A 20,220-nucleotide genomic window follows, 5' to 3' on the forward strand; every position below is an offset into this window, starting at 1 on the left:
TTGAGCCCCTCATTCAGCTGTGGATTGAACGAGCAGGCTGCGTATGTACCCAGTTGAATGAATACATTAGTACTCTATTTAATGCGTGGTCACTGGCAATAGAAAATGTGTGATGTTCAACATAATGGCGTCACCAGGAATCCACGTTGCATTTAATGTAATGACGTCACGACAGGCTTTGCATAATCAAAATACAATCGTGTCACGTCACGAGGAGCAAGCCACCAGCATTTAGGTAAACTGGCAGCAGGCATTGCCTGCAATCGCGCTGGTGCCTATGACGCAATAACAGGCATACATTCTCATCGTTGGTGACGTCACGTGCGTTCTGTTCGGGAATTTAATTCGACGTCACACATTTTCATCCGACATGACGTTCCCACATACCGTTAGCAAACCCTGTCAATGACGTCACGGGCAGTGTGCTGCATCATCTTTCACGTCGTGATTGCAAGAGGCACCCCAAAAAATGTGTGCCCTGTGTCAATAAAGTTGTACAAATGTGGTCTCACGCGCGCGCGCGCACCACTACCGGATAACAGGCTGCACCTCCGACACGTGCCTTAGGATAGATGTGATCATGGGGACGAGGTGCGACAGGTCGAAAGCGTCCCAGCAGGCGTTGCATCATTACCTCGGCGACGTCACAATGAAGCATGGGCAAATCAAAACGAAAAAAATATTTACAAATTTCACCAGGTAAGGCTCACCGGAGCTGTATAGCTCTTTTTCAGAGGCGACCTGGCTGCCACAAATGATTTCAGTTTCAGTTTTTCACTTGGCTCTTGAATCGGGTGCAACCGCAACGAACGAAAAATAAAAAATAAACATGAACAAGAAAACATCTTAAAGTGACTATACGCAATCAGAAAAATCCAGGAAAAAAACAGCAAAACGGTGTCTCATCGTGTGGAAATGTATATCGGCCAAATACTCTACACGCGTGCTGTTGTTTGTAAATGTGGAGGGAAAAACCGGAGGTCCCCGGTGCAAAAATCCACGCGACCACCACGGGGAGAGATGAAAGAGACGCAAACTGGAAATGTACAGCAGGTGTGAGGATCGGGATCAAAGCCACGACCTCCTGCATACCAGGCGAGGGAGTTAATAACGTCTCGCCACAGTAACCGCCTCCATGGCCCAGCAGTGCATTGACGAAGGAGCCGTACACGCGATGCGATGACGTCCAACTGATGCATGGTCGCCACCCTCCGCTGTTTGTTTTGTTTTTGCACTAAGGACCATTGCCCGAAACGTTCGACGCGCGCGTTGAGCTTCGTCGTTACATTTGCGCTCGTGCGCGCAGACGCGTCGGAACTTCGGTCTTCTCTCTTCCACCTCTGCGAGAAAGAGAGAGGGAAAAAAAGAGAGAGGAAAAAAATAACTCGGTGAGCTCATCGAGATTCCTCCACTGTAAATAAACATCCCAGATCCCGACACGGCGACGGTGTGGACGTGCGATCCCTGACGTCACCGGTGCATTCCTCAACACGACTCGGCGGTGACGTCACCCGACGTTTCGGATGCGCTCGTTTCCGAACGGTGACGTCACCGCCGCGTTCTGATACATTCCTCGTCCTGCGTTGTGACGTCACGTCGGAAGTGGACCGACGAAGGGAGCGCGAGAGGAGAGAGAGAGTGGAGAGTCAAACGGGCAGCTGTGGCAAGAGCAGCAGCAGCAGCTGTGGTAGCAAACAGCAGCAACAACAGCAACAACAGCAGCAAGAGTGGCAGTAAGTCAACAAGCACAAGCTGTAGCAGCAGCAGTGAAAGCAGACCCGGAGCAACACAATAGGAGTACGACCACCAGCTGCATACAAGCAGCAGCAACAACAGCAGCAGCAGTGGCTCCAGCAGAGTTGCTGCATCATCAGCAGCAGCGGCGGCATTAACAACAGAGCAGCCTTACTCGTACCAGCGGTCGCTGCAGTGGCTGCAATCGGTGAGGATAACAATAGGGATAGCAACAGCGGTAACAATAGGAGCGCAGCATCGGCAGCAACGAATGCGGCAACATTGGCGGCATCAAGGGCAGCTGTAACAAACTACTGCTGCTAGCAACAGCAGCAGCAACAGCAGCAACAACAGCATCAGCAGCAATACGATCATCGGCATCAGCAACATCGTCGGCACCAACATCAACAGCAGGATAAAGCCAAAATAGCAGCAGCAACTACTGCAATAGCAACAGCATTCCACAATCCCAACAGTGGCATCAACTTCAGCAGCAGCAGCAGGAGTAGCATCATCAGCATCATCAGCAGCATCAGCATCATCAGCAGCATCAGGGTCACCACATCTGGTCGTCGTCATAGTCATCCCGTGCTGCCTAGGGGGCTCCTGCGGCGGGAGTCGAACCCAGACGCGGCCGCCTCGGATACCGGCGGCGCGATGAGCGGCGCGGGCGAGGTGGTGTGCAGCGGGTGGCTTCGCAAGTCGCCGCCGGAGAAGAAACTGCGCAGATACGTGAGTGTCCCGAAACGTCGTCATTCTCCCCCCCCCCCCCCCCGCTGGATGCAACTCACGGGGTGCCGGTCACGGAGCGATGTCGTTGTTGTGTAAGTCGCCACGCTGATCGGTGCTGCTGAACACTGACACCCCAGCAACGCCGTGTGTGCCGTGCCCGGCACTTGCCCCTCTGGTCTGTTGAGGTTATACGGGTGAACCTTTGAATTTGTGGTCCAACATCAGAGCAGTTTGTGAGGCATCGCTCGCCCACCGATGTTTGACCGGTCAGTCCGTCGTCGGGGAATTGACTGACGCAGGGGGTCAGGTCAGGTCCGCCGGGTTCGTAACGCGGTGCGCTAACCACAGCGCCACCGCTCCGCTCTCACAATCTCGCACAGCGGCAGTGTCGTGTCAGTCATGGGGTAACGAGACGGGGGACGCGTACCCATGGGTCATTAGGTCGGTGGCGATTACGACAGCGACTGCAGCAGTGGTTGCGCTGTGAGCCGGTGCCCGAATGACCAACGTGGACGCGCGTAGTCCATAGAATTGGTACCACTTTGTGGTTTGTGGACGGCGGCAGCGGCGGTGGATATGGTGGGTCTTTGGATGGTTCTGTTCTGACCGTGGGAATGTGGAATTGTTCACCACTGGTTCAGGCCCGCCGACAGGTAGATGCTATAATTTGCTTTAAAAATCAACAATATCCCTTCTTATGAATAAGGGCCATTGCCTGAAACGTCGCCTATCATATGCGTTCCCTTTAATGGTCACACGGTGCTGTTATTGACGAATGTGATGAGGTGTGTTGTTGTCTGTGCTTGTGCATCACTGCCAACGCTGTGTAGCATCATCATCATCACCACCACCACTACCAGAGGATTCGTCCCATTTGCTCATTTCGGTTCATTTTGCAACAAATGGTTTTGCGTGACTATTCACCAAGGCGTGTGTGTAATCCGTAACAAATGGTGTTACAAACTCACGTGTATGTGAATGGGCTTCTACTAATTCGACTTAGATTCAAATGAGTGTCTGGTGCAGTGTGTAATAATCGCCACTGGGGAGACAAAGGCGGCCGGGCGTGGTGCTGTCCAACCACCAACTCGTGTTTCTGTGCCGGCCTTCATGGGCTATATGGGGGGGGGGGTGCATTGTTGTCACGTCCCTTGAGCATGGCAGTTAATTATGTAATGATGTACAGTAATCTTAATGATGATAGTGCAGTGTAACAATAATCACAACTCGATTAATCTAATCATCCAACTTGTGGAAACATATTGTAATGATGTGAACCTCTATCGCACCGTACGTAGCCAACCGCGCTAATCGCAGGTGCGGGTGCAAGGACGACAAAACGAGACACACGAAGCCGTTCCTAAGAAATGAGTTTTCATACTCTTTGGTTCTATTCGGTAAAGTCACGTAGGTAAAAAATAAAACAACAAAAATCACGACGTTTCGGCCACAACACAAGCGGCCTTCATCAGGTGAAGGGACCAGGCTGTCTCGAGGACAGCGCTCGAGTGAAACACAGCCACGCTCAGACCGCGACCTTTAAGCTTAAAGAGACATGAAGGCCGCTTGTGTTGTGGCCGAAACATCGTGATTTTTGTTGTTTTATTGTTTACCTACGTGACTTTACCGAATAGAACCACAGAGTATGGATCCTTGCAATCACGAAAGCTTTAAATCTAGAATGAGTTTTCAATTTAGATTTCGAAAGTGCACAGACCCCAGTGGCTTCCTGATATCGGAAGGACATTCCCCACCGACGTCTCCGTGGGAAATTGGTGGCATTTAAAAAAAACAAAGATAGGAGCCAAGCGCTGGAGCTTGCTGATTCTGCTTTATTCCAGTTACTATGGAGAATCGCCGACCTGCAACGTTAAAGTTCGGCTCAGGGTTTCGGGTTTTGGTATTCCAGTCTGTTTTTTTTAACGCATCGATGCACTCGTTCGTTAGCTCATTCATTCCGTTCATTCGTTAACTCACTATCGGAATTAGTAAATAAATTCCTATTGTATTAACAAAGTCGTTTGTCATTTAATTGTTCATTAATTCGTTCTTTCGTTTATTAACTCATTCCTACGTTCATTAATTACTTGGGTAAAGTTGTTCCTGCATTGGATCACTAAACCATTAATTCGTTGGTTTGTCAATTAACTCTCGTTCATTCGTTAGCTTCTTAACTCGTTCAATAATTCATTAATTAAATCCCCTTCCGGAATTGAAAGACCCGTAACGTCGATCACGCGCCTCGGCGTTCCCTCGGACAGGCTCTCCTCTGGGTAGACTCAGCCCGAAATGACCCCACGTGAACCCGCCCGCGCTATTCGCCCAATGTCGCTGTCGCGTCGTTAAACGCCTTTTAGGGGCTGCGGAGGCAAAGGGCTAAAGGTCCCTGTTGCAATCGCTTGTGGTCCCTGCTGCCACAAACACACACACACGGGTGCAACCTTACGGTGCCCTACCTGCTGCTCCCTGTTGCGATTGCATAGCCACTGACACGCTGGTGCACTTGCTGGCAGTCTTACAATAACCCCTGCTGCGCCCTGTTGCGACTGTATAGCCTCTGACACGCTGTTGCACTTGCTGGCAGTCTTACAATAACCCCTGCTGCGCCCTGTTGCAAGAGTGATTCTCGACTCCCTACTTCGTCCCGTTGCGATGTCACGACTTTCTGCGCCCCGTTGCTGCAGCCTGTCGACTCCGTAATGCCCTGCTGCACGTGCCTAGTGGTCCCGCTCCATCCGGATGCGATCATTGGGGCTTGTCGAGGCCCCTGTTGCAGAAGCGGTTTGGCGTTGCCCTTCTTTTGCAATCTCGCGATGGACCCAGTTGCAGTTTGGCAGTGACTCGTAATGACGTGCAGCGGCGTCGGTGTGGTTGGTGCGCGCCCTGCTGAGATATCGCCTCACCCCGCTCTATTCTCCTACGCCAGAGTGTGGCTCGAGAGGGCCCTTCAGCAGTCTGATGCAACATCGATTCCCTTGCCTCGGTGGTTAGATTTAATTTTGCTGTTTTTCTCGTGTAACCAGGGTGACAACTCAAGAGAGCCCAGGATTGAGTGATCCTGCCTGGGGGCATCGGTCCGCTGCCAGGAAGGGGGGGCCCGATGTTTTGCCGCGTGCACATAATCCCAAACGAGCAACTTTGCGGTGCGATTTAAAACAAAAAAAACTAAAATCGAAGGCGCGCGATGGCCCCGCGCTCTTGCGAATGACATCAGGGGAACCTTGCTTGTTACTTCCATCGTGACTGAAGTGGACGTCTTCGGAGTACCGTTACACCACCGCCGCAGTATTCATCGGGGGGGTGGGGGGCGAGGCGGCCGGATTCGAACCGCGATCCACCGCAACCAACGGCGAACGCGTTGCCCGCTTGGCGCCGCACTGTCGCGGTACGGCTTGCTGTGAAAGCCCTGCCTGGCGCGATGTCGTCATGCCCTGCGTTGTCTGCGAATCACGCGGGTGGGGAAGGGGGGGGAGGGCTCGGGGGATTTGCCATGAAATTAATCCGCTTATATTGGGATACACGGCGCGTGCGTCCCAATGTTCATATATTGTGTCGGCACGGGGAGGTCGAGGCGGCACGTGAGTCTCTTATCGAGGGAGACGCGGGGGCAAAGTCTGTCGACGGTGCGATGTTACTGCAGAGCGCGTACAAGCCAACGATGTCATCATGAGCCGTGTTCTGTCGACTGGTGGATGAAGGGCAGGGTTTAAGTTCACACTCGATAACTTCCCAAACACCGCTCTGGTGTGCTGGGTTGAAGTAGGGTTTGCGGACGTAAGGCACTGCCACTAGATTGCACGGTGCGCCAATCCCACAATAATCCTATATTGTCACCACCCAATATTCCCATGATCCCGGTGTGGACAAAATAAGTTATTGCGAGGGACAAAATAAGGCGAGAGACGGCGGATGTGGCCGGGAGCTTGAAAAGCACATTCCCGGAACAGCGTTCCGGACTGATCTGGTGCGAAAAGAGGGGCCCCTCCTCAACACGGTTCCCCATCCCTCGCGACGCCACAACACCCCACCGCTCCGTCTCTGCGGGGACGTCACTGTCGAGGGCGTTCCCTCCTTTGGCTGTCGTTCCGTCGCCAGCCCCATCCACGGGCTGCTGCTGCTGCTAACGCCGCCCAGCAGCCGGGGTGCGTCGACTGCGCTGCGGTCGCATGCAAGCAGATTAAGCGTTTGGGCAAGCGGAATTCCCGGCAGCCCGTGAGTGAGTTTAAACCACTCACGGGCTGCCATGCACAGGTGAGTCAGGGCACTTAACACACAAAATGTAATGAGTGAGTTGTTACCTTAAAGCCCTTCCCTGTACTGTAGCGTCGAGAGTTCATTAATGCAGCGAAGTTGTTGATGATCTCATCCCAAATCGCCGGCCACTGCTGCACAAAAACAGCCCGTCACTTTAAAATGTGGCATTTCGCTCAATGTGGACATACTCCAGCTCGGAATTAACAACAACAACAACATCAATCGCCGTTCTTCACTAAGTGGGGCGGTGATGTCAGTACGGCGCTTGTGCCAGGCTATGTGCACATCAAGGCCCCGTGAAGTGTCGAACACCCGCTGGCCGGAGGTCACGGGACAGACCCAGGTGCCGCGGGTCGACTGGGATGACTGGCTGATGCACGACCTGTGCCCCTCCGCGAGCTGACGTCGTCGCTCCGTCTCCCCTGGAGATGTGGCTCGGGTGCTTTGCCTCCTTTGTCCGCCACTCCATCATTAGTCTCGACCATCGGCCGTCATCCCTCCGAGCTACGTGTGCTGCTGCTGCTGCTGCTGCTCAGGCCCCACTCACTCTTCTGAACAGTAAACACGACGACGTGGCGTCTTTAACCTGCGGAATGTTCTCTCATCCACATACTTGCTGTCTCTGTTCTCTGTCCCGTGTGCAACGGCAACACATATCGTACGCGTGAGGCGTACGGGCAGAGAGGGATTGCAGGATTAACCCAATCGGCCTTGTGCAATAAAACAGAGATGGAGAGAAGCAAGCAAATCGGATCAGATTAATCATCCACCCAAGGTTTGGGATTTAGGAGGAAGGTGGTGTTGAGTCAGGGGGAGGTGTGTGACAAAAAAAAAATCCTTTCTAATTAAGGATTCAGTGTCGACGTCTGTTTGTGTCTAACACCAGTGACGATTATCAGAACTGATCCTGGGCCTCCCCGAGGTCGACCTAGCGGTGTGTAAACATCGCCACTCGGGAGACAAAGGCGGCCGGGGCGTGGTGGTGGCCACTCACCCCCTCGTGTGCCGTGCTAACAGCACTTGCCTCAGTTGGTAACGGGCTGTACGGGGAATCTTTGTCTTTGTGTGTGTGTTTGAGTGGCGGCGACGTTGTTAACGCACTGCGTTATGAATCCTTCGACGTGAGTTTGACTCCCGGTTCGCCACAGCTAATATCCGTGGTACGGATTTTGCCCGCAGGTTGACTCGGGCGTTAATTGAGTACCCCGGTCCGGCGTTTGAACACCAGCACTGAGGGACACACAGATGACCCGTTTTGGATGTCCGCACCACCTCTTGTTGTGACGCTTCCAGCCTTAATAGGTGCTCACTAACAACCCTGGCCCCAGCAACGACTCTCTACCAGGTCCACTCTACAGAAGACGATCATACACTCTGCCTTGTATATTGAGGCACGAGAGACAGATTAACAATGAACGCCATAAGCTTCAAGTCAAGTACTGATTAAAACCCCATTGCTGTGTTAAAATGAAGGCTCTCATTGCTTTGGGAAGCACAAAGGGTTAATAATCACAACAACAGTAATGCTAATTATTTACCCGGGATAAGCTTCCTGGAGTCAGAATCAACTTTTTTTTTTTGTCAGGAGACTGCTGCTGCTACTGCTGCTGCACTGGGATGTTTGTCAAATTCCATCGGTGGTGAGAGTCTGACTTCGTGTGGGAGGAAATTGGAGGGCTCAGGGAAAACCCACCACGCATACAAGTGGTGGTGGTGGCGGTGGTGGGGTGCTGACACAAACAGATTCAGGAGTCCACTTGCCGCACTGCCACCTCCCGGGCCGACTCGCAGCCTCGGCGGTTCGCGGCGCGAATCCAACGGCCGCCCCTGGTTATTCCCGCGACGCGCGGCGGTGACAGTGACACCTCTGCTTCGCTCGCAGCGGGCGTGAAGAGATCCCGTGGCATCATCCGCACGAGGTGTTTTGGGCCATCGTGTGCCGGCGTCACGGTGAAAGTTTGACACGTTACGCCGCAACTTACTCATTCGGTGAATAAACTTGGCAACGTCGCCCCCCTTCCTGCGAAAACCTGACAGGACCCTACCGAACTCGCTGAGGCTTTTGTGGTTCGACAAGCGGAATAATAACAATATTAATACGGAACTAAATGTTTTTTTTCTTTCTTGACCAGGTGAGGCCCACTGAGCTATGTAGCTCTTTTTCAAAAGCGACCTGGCCATCACAAATGATAGCTCATCGAAGTGGCCTATCGCGTAGACATTTATATTGGCCAAACACTCTAAAGCGCGTGATGTTGATTCTAAACGTGGAGGGAAAAACCGGAGGACTCGAAGCAAAAATCCACGCGACCACGGGGAGAGAGACACGCAAACTCCAAATATAAAGCAGGCGTCAGGGTCGGGAACCCTGACGCCTGGTAAGCCCTGGTTGGCCACCGATCTCAGTACAGTAGTCTGCAGGCTCAAAACCCTGTTAAGCTTCTGAGACCTGACGAGATTGGGTGCATCCCGGCTGCTTTGGTCGGAGGAAGAACGATCGCTTCCCCATTCGGTTCTTCTTCTTCGTCATCTTCTTCTTCTCTCCTTCCTTCTCTTTTTCCTCTTCATTTCACGACGTGTAGGGTGTTTTTGTTGCGTGTGTGATTTGCATGCTGTTTGCGTTGGCCGCAGATTTGTGTATTTTTGCCAGATGGGTCGTTCTGCCACGTGTGGCTTATGCAATACAATACGATGGACTCGGATTCGAGACGCGTTCCAAGTTTAAGACGGAACGCGGCCGCAACGCTGGAGGCGCCGCGAGGGACGACTGCAGCCCGCGAACGCGCGCAAAACGCAAAAATGCAAACGGCACGCGCGCGCTCCCATTGATATTTTGTACGTCAAATAAAGTTTCGCTTTCGTAAGGCAGGGGAAGGGACAGCTCGAGGCAGAAAGACTGAAAGAGGAACGGCATGGATTTAGAGAACAAACGCCGACGTCTGTATTAGAAGTTGGGCCTGCTGGCCGGTGGTCGAGACTAACGAAGGAACGGAACGCGCCCCGGGAGGGGGACGACCAATCGCTCTAAAACCGAGCGATGAGATCGACTCGCACGTGCAGAGCCACGTGCCCGGTGTACTGTGGGATCGCGGGACCGTGAGAGGAGGCAACAGGAGGCCTGCATCCAGCAGTGGATTGATCATTGCCGATGATGATGATGACGGTGGTTGTGAAGAGAGGGGAGAGTGTGAGTGGCGGCCTGCCACACGGCGAGGGAGGGTACGGTGTGTTCGAGATGCAGATGAGGGCACGTGGTAGTGGCAGTCGGTCTTCCGCGGAGGAGAAGTGAAAGGCCCTGAGTCAGGACTTGAACAGGGGGGAAGGAGGGATGCTCAGACCACGTGCTCGTGGCGGCAGCAGCAGCAGCAGCAACAGCAGCAGGGTAGCAGAGACTGTCCGTGTAGCGGAAGGCGACCCCGTGGAGTTTGACGTCTGCTGTCATTTCGTGAACTTTGCCATCGAGGGAAGTGCCGCGAAGCCCAAGATGAGTCACGAGTGTCGTCGGGTGGAGGAGTGGATTGGCGCAGACTGAAACAACAAAAACCGCAGCACCCCCTGTCGTTCGCATTGCTTTAAAACAGGAACACATTTGCTCGGGCGACGTTTTGAGTAATGGCCCTTATTCAGAGCATAGAGAGAGAGAGAGAACCGGTTCAGATATCGCTCACAACTTATGCTAGTCGTGGCCGAGAACCGAAGTCAGGTTGCTGTGTTCGTACATCAGAATCAGAATTTGTATTTAAACTGCAGGAATCCGATGAGCTATAAAGCTCTTTTTCACAGGTGTCCAGTAGGGGCGTGTAACTCAGTTTGCCAAACGCTGCACCACCGCTCCCCCCGTTACACTGCAGAGCACGTGACTTGGTTAAACGTACGTCGCTGGACGCACGCGATGCAGCGCGCGTGTGTCGCGAGCTTCAGAATTGCCATCGGTAGGAAGGGGGTTGGTTATGAGGAGCGGAACGCCGGCGTTACCCCACGCCGGTCCGTTTGTTGATCACTGGGTTCGGAATCCACAGAGCCGAGTGCGTTGTAGGCGCCACTGCCGTGTTCGGAAACCTTCGCGCCGCTCTCCTCGCGAGCTCATGTCACGGCTCAGGAGTGCGGACGATTATTTTTGTTATTATTAATTCCTATTATTTTATCTACGCCTCACAATTTCACATGTGCTGAAGTGATGCACTCACATGAGAATGAATCACCGCGCGATGTCGCTGACATAAGTCACATGCAATTCAAGTTTTTTTTACGTAACATTTATATAAATAGGGTGTACGTTCATAATCGGTAGCCACGGTCAACCCACTGCTGGATGAAGGCCTCGCCCAAGCCGTCGCAATCTATTCAACGCCTCTGCGGTGTCAGCAGCCCACCGAGCACCGGCAATCGAGATGAGCTTCCTTTGCTCCGTCTCCCCGGTGGACGTCCTCTCGGACGCCGCTCCACTCCTCGGCTGCCGCTCCGCCGCTGTTCTTAACTAATCGGCCTTCGACCCTTCCAGCCGTGACGCATCCGGCCCCAGCCTGCTCACTTCTCTAAACATGTTTTTACTTTTGCCTTTAACCTGCGCGTGTTCTCTAAGCCACGCGCTCCTCTCTCTCTCTCTCTCCGTCTCTCATCGTAATTCCGAGCGTGCATCTCTCCGCGCTTCTTCTTAGCGCACTTTGCAGAGTTTGTTCCATACATTTTTTCTCGGTCCATGACCGCGATTCTAAACCGTGTGTCAGAGCAGTCAGTGCGTGCTGCTGTAAACCGAGTCGTTCGTCATTCCAGGTTTGCGATGGATGAGCGAACTCCAGAGCTTCCGAGCAATGGGCCGGCATCACCGAGATGCTGGGTTCTAATCCGGCGCCACAGTTGTCCGTGATCAAACCGGGTTCTCAAGTGTGGCGATGGCCTCAGCCCAGTGGCCAGCGACTGCGCAGTGAAGACCACAGTGATAAAATGTGGCTTTCAATGAATTTATTTGCCTAAATTCCAACCCTGAGAATTCAAATGTTGCTTTGACTGCAATGCTGAAGGCACCAATCTCGTGCACCTCCGTTGTACAGAGCTAGACTTATGAGGCTTCCGAATGGATTCTTTGTTACCAGGACATGACGTCAAAAGCGCACGAGGTTCTGTATTGGATTAGAAGATGTTCCTGTATTGGATGAGACAATGGTCCAGTATGGGATGAGATGAGCGTTCTGTTTGAGGTCAGGCGTGTGCTCCTTGTTGCACGCCATCCCGCGTTTAAGCAACGTATTTTGACAACCGACGAAGACCAACACGACCGGCAAAGAAGCCGGCGAGCAACGGGACGCACAGGGCCCGTGCTGCCGTGCGCGTGGCTACGGAGCGGCAGTGCCATTGTTGTCATCCGTTGTGGTCCTGATCCCTCGCTTGGGAGCGTGCGGCACGAATCCCTTCCCTCCGCACGCGGAGTTGGGGAGGGGGGAGCGCCCCCCCCCCAGTGGTTTCTCCCCAAACAAAGGGAGCTCTTTGACGGGACGCCGGGCGGGTGAAAGTGGTTCTGGTGCCAGTTGGGGCGTCTTGAGTTTCTGGCTCCCGTTCTTGTGGAATAATTACCCCCCACCCACCCACCAACCCACCAACCCACCACTGCTCCCCTTCTTTCTCAAGTCTCCTCCTCCTCCACCAACTCCCCCTCCTCTCACTGCCTCTCCCCCACTCACCCACCCCCAGTCCCCCCCACTGCTCCTCTCACCAGACTGTCTCGGCTGGACGTCCAGAATGTGCGATGAGCAGTCGTCCCACAAAAGCCAACTCCACGAACTTTGTCACTCCACCAATCAGCAGCATCATCACCGTCATTGCTCTGCCATTCCTATCACGATGACTGCTCCCAAAAGACTTCACTCACACCAGACACTGACTGTTTTGTCTCATCCACACTGTTGTGTTCAACCATCACACTGCAATACACTCGCTCACCCGTGCATTTCACTGACCTATAAACTCAACCACTCGCCACACTCACTGACCCACTCACTTAGCTGCTCACCCACTCATCTACAAACTCGCCCACTTACCACGCTGCAGGTCACAGCGCTTCTTTTTGTTTTGCTTTTTCCACTCGCACTGCTCCACTTTTTGGCATTCCCTCCTCCCGTCGCCGTTCCCCTAATGCCCTCGCTAGGCTACAACAGAAACGCCATGGCACCCTCTCTATCCGTTACGCGCTCCACAGTGCCGCTTGCTGCCGGCCGTTTGACCTTTGTGGGCCTGCGCTCGCTCAGCAGCCGTGTTAAAATATATATTTTTTTTAAAGTAAAAAAAATAAAACACAAACAAAAGTCCTTAACCCGCCCGACGACAACCCCGATTGCCCCGACTGTTCGTGAACTTTGTACCCCGCGGCGGTAGCGAGGGTCCCGCTGTGACGTCGAGAGGCGACGCCGGGTGGTGTCCTTGATGTCCCGGATTTATAAGACGCTCTGGAAAGTAAGACGCACCCGAAGGGTTCGGGGGTCGACGCCAAGCCTTGGTGGCGATGTTTACACGTCGTAACAGGTACACATTTGAGGCTGAGTCGGCCTAGGAGAGGTCCAGAACCGGTTCAGATAATCGGCACTTGGTGTTGGCCGTGAGCGGGAATCGCACCCGGGTCGCCAGGTTCATAGCGCAACGCGCTAACCACTGTGCCACCGCTCCCCACATGACCACCACCCTCGCCGTCTTCATGATAATCATCATAATCGATGTCCCATGGTTTTAACCCCCGCCGTGAAGACCTCCGTGCAGAGCCGTCCCTCAGGCGTATGGCGAATCGGAGCGAACGCCCTGGGCCCCGCACTTTGGGGGGGGGGGGGGTCGGGAAAAAGGGGGGCCCGCACTTTGACGTCACGGTGTCAGATGTCATACGTCCGGTTTAGTTTGAAGGCATGGGGGCGGGGGCAAACGTTGAGAGTTTCCCCCCGGGGCTCCGCACCCCCCCTAGGCATAGCCCTGCCCCTCCGTGTTTTGCTCCTCCAAGCCGCTCGAGAAGCACGCGGCTCATCCTGACGAAAAAAATAAACTCTTCCCCTGCAAGCGATTTTGCCGCTGTGGAGGAGGAGGCACGCGGAAGGCACTTAGGAGGCAGATGTGATGAGTGCTGCATTGTCTCCAGATTTTCTTGTGATTTTCTCAAATTCACCACCCTCCCGCCCCACCCACCTGCCCAATATTGGTAACAAAGAACAAAAAGATGCCGCTTCAGTCAACAAACAACACGGGATCATTTAAAACAGCTGTAAACATGTTTACAGGTCATCTATTGCTCGAGTATTTCCCTAAAATAACCGACTTTCAACTGAACGTTCACCTGGTGTTGAAACACCACTCGTTTTGTGTTCACTTATTTTTATGTTCGAGCCATCCCCGGCAATTCCATCACCCCCAAATGACAAAGATCCCCCGCGTAGCCATCACCAGGCTGTTGGGGCAAGTCAGGGTCGGATGAAGGTTCTTGTAGGGCCTAGAGGCACTTCTGTTTCGTAGGCCTCTGGCGATATCTTGCCGCAGTTGGTGCTGCTGTTGCTGCCCCACGTTACGACTGCTCCGCTTGTTCCACGCGCCACTTGGTCCAGCCGCGTGACACATGTCGTGAGTGCCGAGAGCGCTCATCGCGTAGTCCGTGCCCTCACTCGATGGGCAGCGCGCTGTGTGCCGCAGACAAGCAGATTTAATTTGAAATTGTTGATGAAAATGCAAGGTAAGCCTAAAAACGTTATGAGCGAAAATGTCCTCAACAATTTGTCGCTGTGATTATCGTCTCGGGTGACTCACCTTTGAAAGGATGCCGTTCGTTTTCATCGATAACAAAAAAAATCTCAAAAAGTTTATCTCCGGTGTTAATTTCTCTCACCTTATGAAAACGATTTCCATTGGCATGACTCTGCCTCTTTGTATACACACTGTGTTTATCCTTGCTATATACATACAGTTATTCAAGATATCTTGATTACATTTTTTTTATCATACAAACCAAGAAAAACCATGTTCAACCACACCACGCCAGGCGAGGAAGGGGGCACGGTGTTCCAACCACACCACGCCGGCCAGCGGCCACCGCCGCCGCCTTTTGCCCGTCTCCATGAGCGCTCAGACTTTGTTCGCATTGTCCGTGAATTAATTAAGTCAACGGAGCCTGTGCAGAACGTCGTGGTGGTTTTAGTCACCGTACAAAAGCCTCGGCTGAGTCTCAAGATTTGTTTGCACGAGGATCTTGCCGGTGAGGTGTTTGGCTGGCTGCCGAAGCAGCAATAATAGTATGAGCCAAGCAAACCAAGCGATGCGGCCAACAGAGTTAGCCGGACTGCTTTTTTTCTTTTGTTTCTTACACTTTCTGCCATAGCTTGGGATAGCAGAAGTAATGACACGGCAGTTTGAAAGAAAACAGAGTCCTGGGGTACCACGTGACGCAGACACATGCGGACGCATATCCATACACACTCACGTGTACAAACACACATACGGACAAAGGTCCCCCATATAGCCCGAACAGACTGTTGGGGCGAGTGCTGTTAGCGAGCACTTATGAAAGGCTGGCACGGCACACGAGGGGGTGGTGTGCCCTACACCGCACATGGCCGCCTTTGTCTCCCTGGTGCCGATGTTTTCACGCACCGCAAACGGTGCTCACTTGAGGCTGAGTCAATCACCATGCACTCAGCCGCACACAAAGACAATGATCCCCTGTATAGTCTTAACAGACTGTTGGTTGCAAGCGCTGTTAATCGCACACGCGTCCACGCTTGAGCGGCACTGCAACACCAGACGTACCGCGGGGTGTTGACACACACACACATCTTGTGTGTAAACCACACGTGGTTTTGCCGAGAGGCGTTTGTCAGTGTGCGCGTAACTCGACGACTCAAACGCGTACGAAGAAATGAGGCAGCGCACCAAAGATAGCCAAACAAGGAAGCAGATCCCCCCCCCCCATCCAGAATGCAAGTGTGTGTTATGGGAGTGCGTTCCCCCGACCTGGAGAGCAGGCGAAAAAAAAACATTGAATGCGGGATAATTGAACAGCTATATCACGAGACCTCTTTTCTTTTTGGCAGTCTCAAAGTATGAAACAGAAAAATGGGTTTTACACTTTCTGGCAATAAAACCAGGAGGTGTTAAGATGTTCCAACAAGTTCGGATGAACCGCACCTGATTGCGGTGAACGTGCAAACAAACATGGCTCTGATAATGTGGCATTGCCTTTGAAGTTGATTGGCCTACACCAGAGACAGCCGCCTTCTTTGTGGCCTTGTATCACCACCAGTGTCAGAGCACAGGACGCCAAAAAGCGAACAGTACGAAGACAATGCACGTGAGCTCGGGGTGAGCCGCTATATCGTGGGACCTTTTTGGATTTACGCAAATGGATTAAGATAAGTTATATCTGCGGTTAATGCAGTAACTTGACTCCTTGCAAAAGGTATCTCATTGGTGTTTGAAAAGCTTCACACCTTATTTAAAGCTTTCGTGACTGCAGGGATTCATATTCTTGGTTCTTTCGGTAAAGTCACGTAGAAGGGAAACAATAAAATAATAAAAAAATACAAATATATTTTGACTTTACCGAAAGAACCAAGAATATCTTAACACCTGTTTTTATTTCAAAAAGGGGTCAAGCCTATTCTTATTTTTCATGCGGGATAATTGTTGGTTGCTCGAGATTGCTCGCCACAGTCACCTGTTGACGAATGGCTGAATTGTAATATTTTTTTAAAATGAAATCTTCATTATCATCATTGTCCATCAATTTACGCGTAGAAAGGTGTCTGTTAGTGACGAGACAAAAAATCCATCATGATAACGGAATGATAGCACTTGCAAATATTAAGAATTGTTTTTTTTTTTAAATCCGTTTTTATATAACGAGCCCGGGGGCAGGAATTTGTGGCCCGCGGGCGGAATGTGGCGAGCACCCGTGAATAGTTTGCGAGCGCCTCTCCCCCGAGCCCTCTGAAAGTCTCCCTCGCGCCCTCCAGTCTCCCTCTCGCTCTCTCCATCTCCTCTCGACATCTTCCTTGCATCTCCCTCTCCCTTCCGGGTCCCATTCTTCCCGCTGGCGTGGCGACCCGAGCCCACGTCTCCCCTGCGGCCCGATCACCGGTAAGCGCAGCGGCGGACACGACAGGGCAGTCGGAGGCGCCCTCTCGCTTTCCCACGAGAATCTCCCGAGTGAAATCGACCGACCCGAGCGCTCGCCAGCGGATGAATCCGTTTCTTGGTGGAAGCAACTTCGGCCTCCGTTCACGGGAACGGATGCTCGACGAATGGACCCGTTTTTCACTCTCGTCGAATTCCCGTGAAAGCGACTGTCGTCCCGCGTCATAGATATCCGTCGGCAGAGATGCGTTCACACGGATACGTTCGGAGGGAGATGCGTCCGTTATTTTACATTCTCCTTCACGGATATCTTTTCGCGAAATTACACCCCGGTGGCTAACACAGAGCTGCGTTCGTCAGTGAGTTGCTGCTCAAATGGTGCATCAAAGCCGTGCTTAACTCCTGCTTAACAGCGCTGGGCTGGTGTTGGGAATTTTTCATTTGTATGGCGGGGACGAGTAGATCCATATGACAACCACTGTTGGCTTTACCACAAAGTGGTAGCTATTTTTTCGACTCTGTCTAGATGATGGGCTGAGTCAACCCCCCCCAACTAGGTTTTGAATGAACCTTCTGATTGCGAGCCTTTCGCTCGCCCGCTCATCGACCTGGACGGCTTTTTATTCATAAGCGCTATGCCATTCACTTTCAACGAGATCTGTTAATCGGTAACCTCTCTTCACTTTCACATGGATCACTCAAAGTAACCTCCATTCACTATCAAAGCGATGAGTCAAAGTGACCTCGATTCATTATCATAGAGATCCGTTCATCAGTGACCTCTGTTCACTTGTAAAAGCAGAATCATCATTATCAGCAGCAACAGTAGTTAATAACATCGCCATCATCAGCAGCTGTCGTGCCTGTACCACCACTATCACCATGCACCACCATAATCATCATCAGCAGCAGCATTGGTATTAGTATCATCATCAGCATTGGTATTAGTATCACCATCATCATCAGCATTGGTATTAGTATCACCATCATCATCATCAGCATTGGTATTAGTATCACCATCAGCATTGGTATTAGTATCGCCACCATCATCTTCAGCAGCAGTGGTGCCACCCTTCTTATCAGTAGCAGGGACAGAGACGGAGCATTGTCAGCACTATGCCGTAGTTATCGTCGTCATCATAGCACTGTTGGCCAGGGCTCACCACACAGGCGGAGATTGACTCAGAACAAGCAGTCGGCGAGACTCTTCCTTGGTTTAACCGCAGCGAAAGCTTGCTGACGTGTTAGCCAAACGAGCTGTACGGATGGGATCATGTTGACTATGAGGACGAATGTGATGAGGATGGTGAAGCTGTGTGGATGATGAGGCTGTGTGGATGATGAGGCTGTGTGGATGGTGAGGCTGTGTGGATGGTGAAGCTGTGTGGATGGTGAGGCTGTGTGGATGGTGAGGCTGTGTGGGTGGTGAGGCTGTGTGGATGGTGAGGCTGTGTGGATGGTGAGGCTTTATGGATGGTGAGGCTTTATGGATGGTTATGATGTATGGATGGTGAGGCTGTGTGGATGGTGAGGCTGTGTTGTGGATGATGAGGTTGTGTGGATGGTGAGGCTGTGTGGATGGTGAAGCTGTGTGGGTGGTGAGGCTGTGTGGGTGGTGAGGCTGTGTGGGTGGTGAGGCTGTGTGGATGGTGAAGCTGTGTGGATGGTGAGGCTGTGTGGGTGGTGAGGCTGTGTGGATGGTGAGGCTGTGTGGATGGTGAGGCTTTATGGATGGTGAGGTTTTATGGATGGTTATGATGTATGGATGGTGAGGCTGTGTTGATGGTGAGGCTGTGTTGTGGATGATGAGGTTGTGTGGATGGTGAGGCTGTGTGGATGGTGAAGCTGTGTGGGTGGTGAGGCTGTGTGGGTGGTGAGGCTGTGTGGGTGGTGAGGCTGTGTGGGTGGTGAGGCTGTGTGGATGGTGAGGCTGTGTGTGTGGTGAGGCTGTGTGTGTGGTGAGGCTGTGTGGATGGTGAGGCTGTGTGGGTGGTGAGGCTGTGTGGATGGTGAGGCTGTGTGTGTGGTGAGGCTGTGTGGATGGTGAGGCTGTGTGGATGGTGAAGCTGTACGGGTGATGAGGCTGTGTGGGTGATGAGGCTGTACGGGTGGTGAGGCTGTACGGGTGGTGAGGCTGTGTGGGTGGTGAGGCTGTGTGGGTGGTGAGGCTGTGTGGATGGTGAGGCTGTGTGGGTGGTGAGGCTGTGTGGGTGGTGAGGCTGTGTGGATGGTGAGGCTGTGTGGGTGGTGAGGCTGTGTGGGTCGTGAGGCTGTGGATGATGAGGCTGTGTGGATGATGAGGCTGTGTGGGTGGTGAGGCTTTATGGATGGTGATGATGTATGGATGGTGATGCTGTATGAATGGTGAGGCTGATGATGTTTTTTTTCTCTCTGGTGATGAGACTCATTGTTTTGAGCAGGAGAAAATCCGATGGGTGTGTTTATGGGGACGATTGCATTTCCCCGCCTGCCCGTTAATGTGTTGCAGTTAAACGACCATAATACACTCGTACGCATGATGTCAAACGTAAGCTGTCGTGAGCCTTTGGATGAAAGCTGGTCAAACCGGTCTAGGCATCGTGTGCGTGTTTGACAGCGAGAGAGTGAGTGAGAGTGAGCCGGCAAGTTCTGTCAATTTCTTTATTTTGTTATTATTGCTGATTGGCCGTGTCGGGTGGTGGAGGGTTACGACACATTTATAAATAAACGCGATCTAACCCAAAAACCTTTATTATGAATATTATTGTTTGTCCAGGCTCTTTGGCAAGAAGAGGGTCCTGCCAAGTGTTCGTGGTAGGAGGGTGTCGATGATTGCTGTGCACAACCCCAATTGAGTCATTTGCCTCAAGAGTTTTCTTTTTCTTCAAATTTTGGCAAACTTGGACCGTGACCCCCGGCACGCAATGGCCCACTCTTGGCGAATGATGTCACGGCATCTTTGATCGTCCACTGCGAGTGAGGCAGACGGCGCCTGGTGGTAGTCGAGGTGGTAGTCTTGGTGGTAGTCGTGGTGGTGGTAGTCGTGGTGGTAGTCGTAGTGGTGGTGGTAGTCGTGTTGGTGGTCGTGGTGGTGGTAGTGGTGGTGGTAGTCGTGGTGGTAGCCGTGGTGGTGGTAGTCGAGGTGGTAGTCGTGGTGGTAGTCGTGGTGGTAGTCGTGGTGGTAGTCGAGGTAGTAATCGAGGTGGTAGTCGTGGTGGTAGTCGAGGTGGTAGTCTTTGTGGTAGTCTTTGTGGTAGTCGTTGTGGTAGTCGTGGTGGTAGTCGAGGTGGTAGTCGTGGTGGTAGTCGTTGTGGTAGTCGTGTTCGTAGTCGTGGTGGTAGTCGAGGTGGTAGTCGAGTGGTAGTCGGAGTATTTGTACGGTTCTGGGGGAGCTGTGGTGCAGCGGTTAGCCCGTGGCGCTACGAA

The 20,220-nt window shown here is 52.5% G+C and overlaps 1 protein-coding gene across 1 annotated transcript in view; it reads left to right on the forward strand.

The window, feature by feature from the left end:
• Nucleotides 1–409: 409 nt before the first annotated feature.
• LOC116943629 (GRB2-associated-binding protein 1-like) overlaps nucleotides 410–20,220 on the forward strand; it is a 119,111-nt gene continuing 99,300 nt past the window's right edge. The window contains 1 exon segment of the mRNA XM_032956649.2: nucleotides 410–2,466. Coding sequence (XP_032812540.2) covers nucleotides 2,392–2,466 — 75 coding nt within the window. The 5' untranslated portion in view covers nucleotides 410–2,391.

This window comes from Petromyzon marinus, chromosome 18 (assembly GCF_048934315.1).
Source record: "Petromyzon marinus isolate PM22_M1 ecotype Great Lakes invasive population chromosome 18, UKy_Petmar_22M1.pri1.0, whole genome shotgun sequence".
Classification (NCBI taxonomy): Eukaryota; Metazoa; Chordata; class Hyperoartia; order Petromyzontiformes; family Petromyzontidae; genus Petromyzon; species Petromyzon marinus.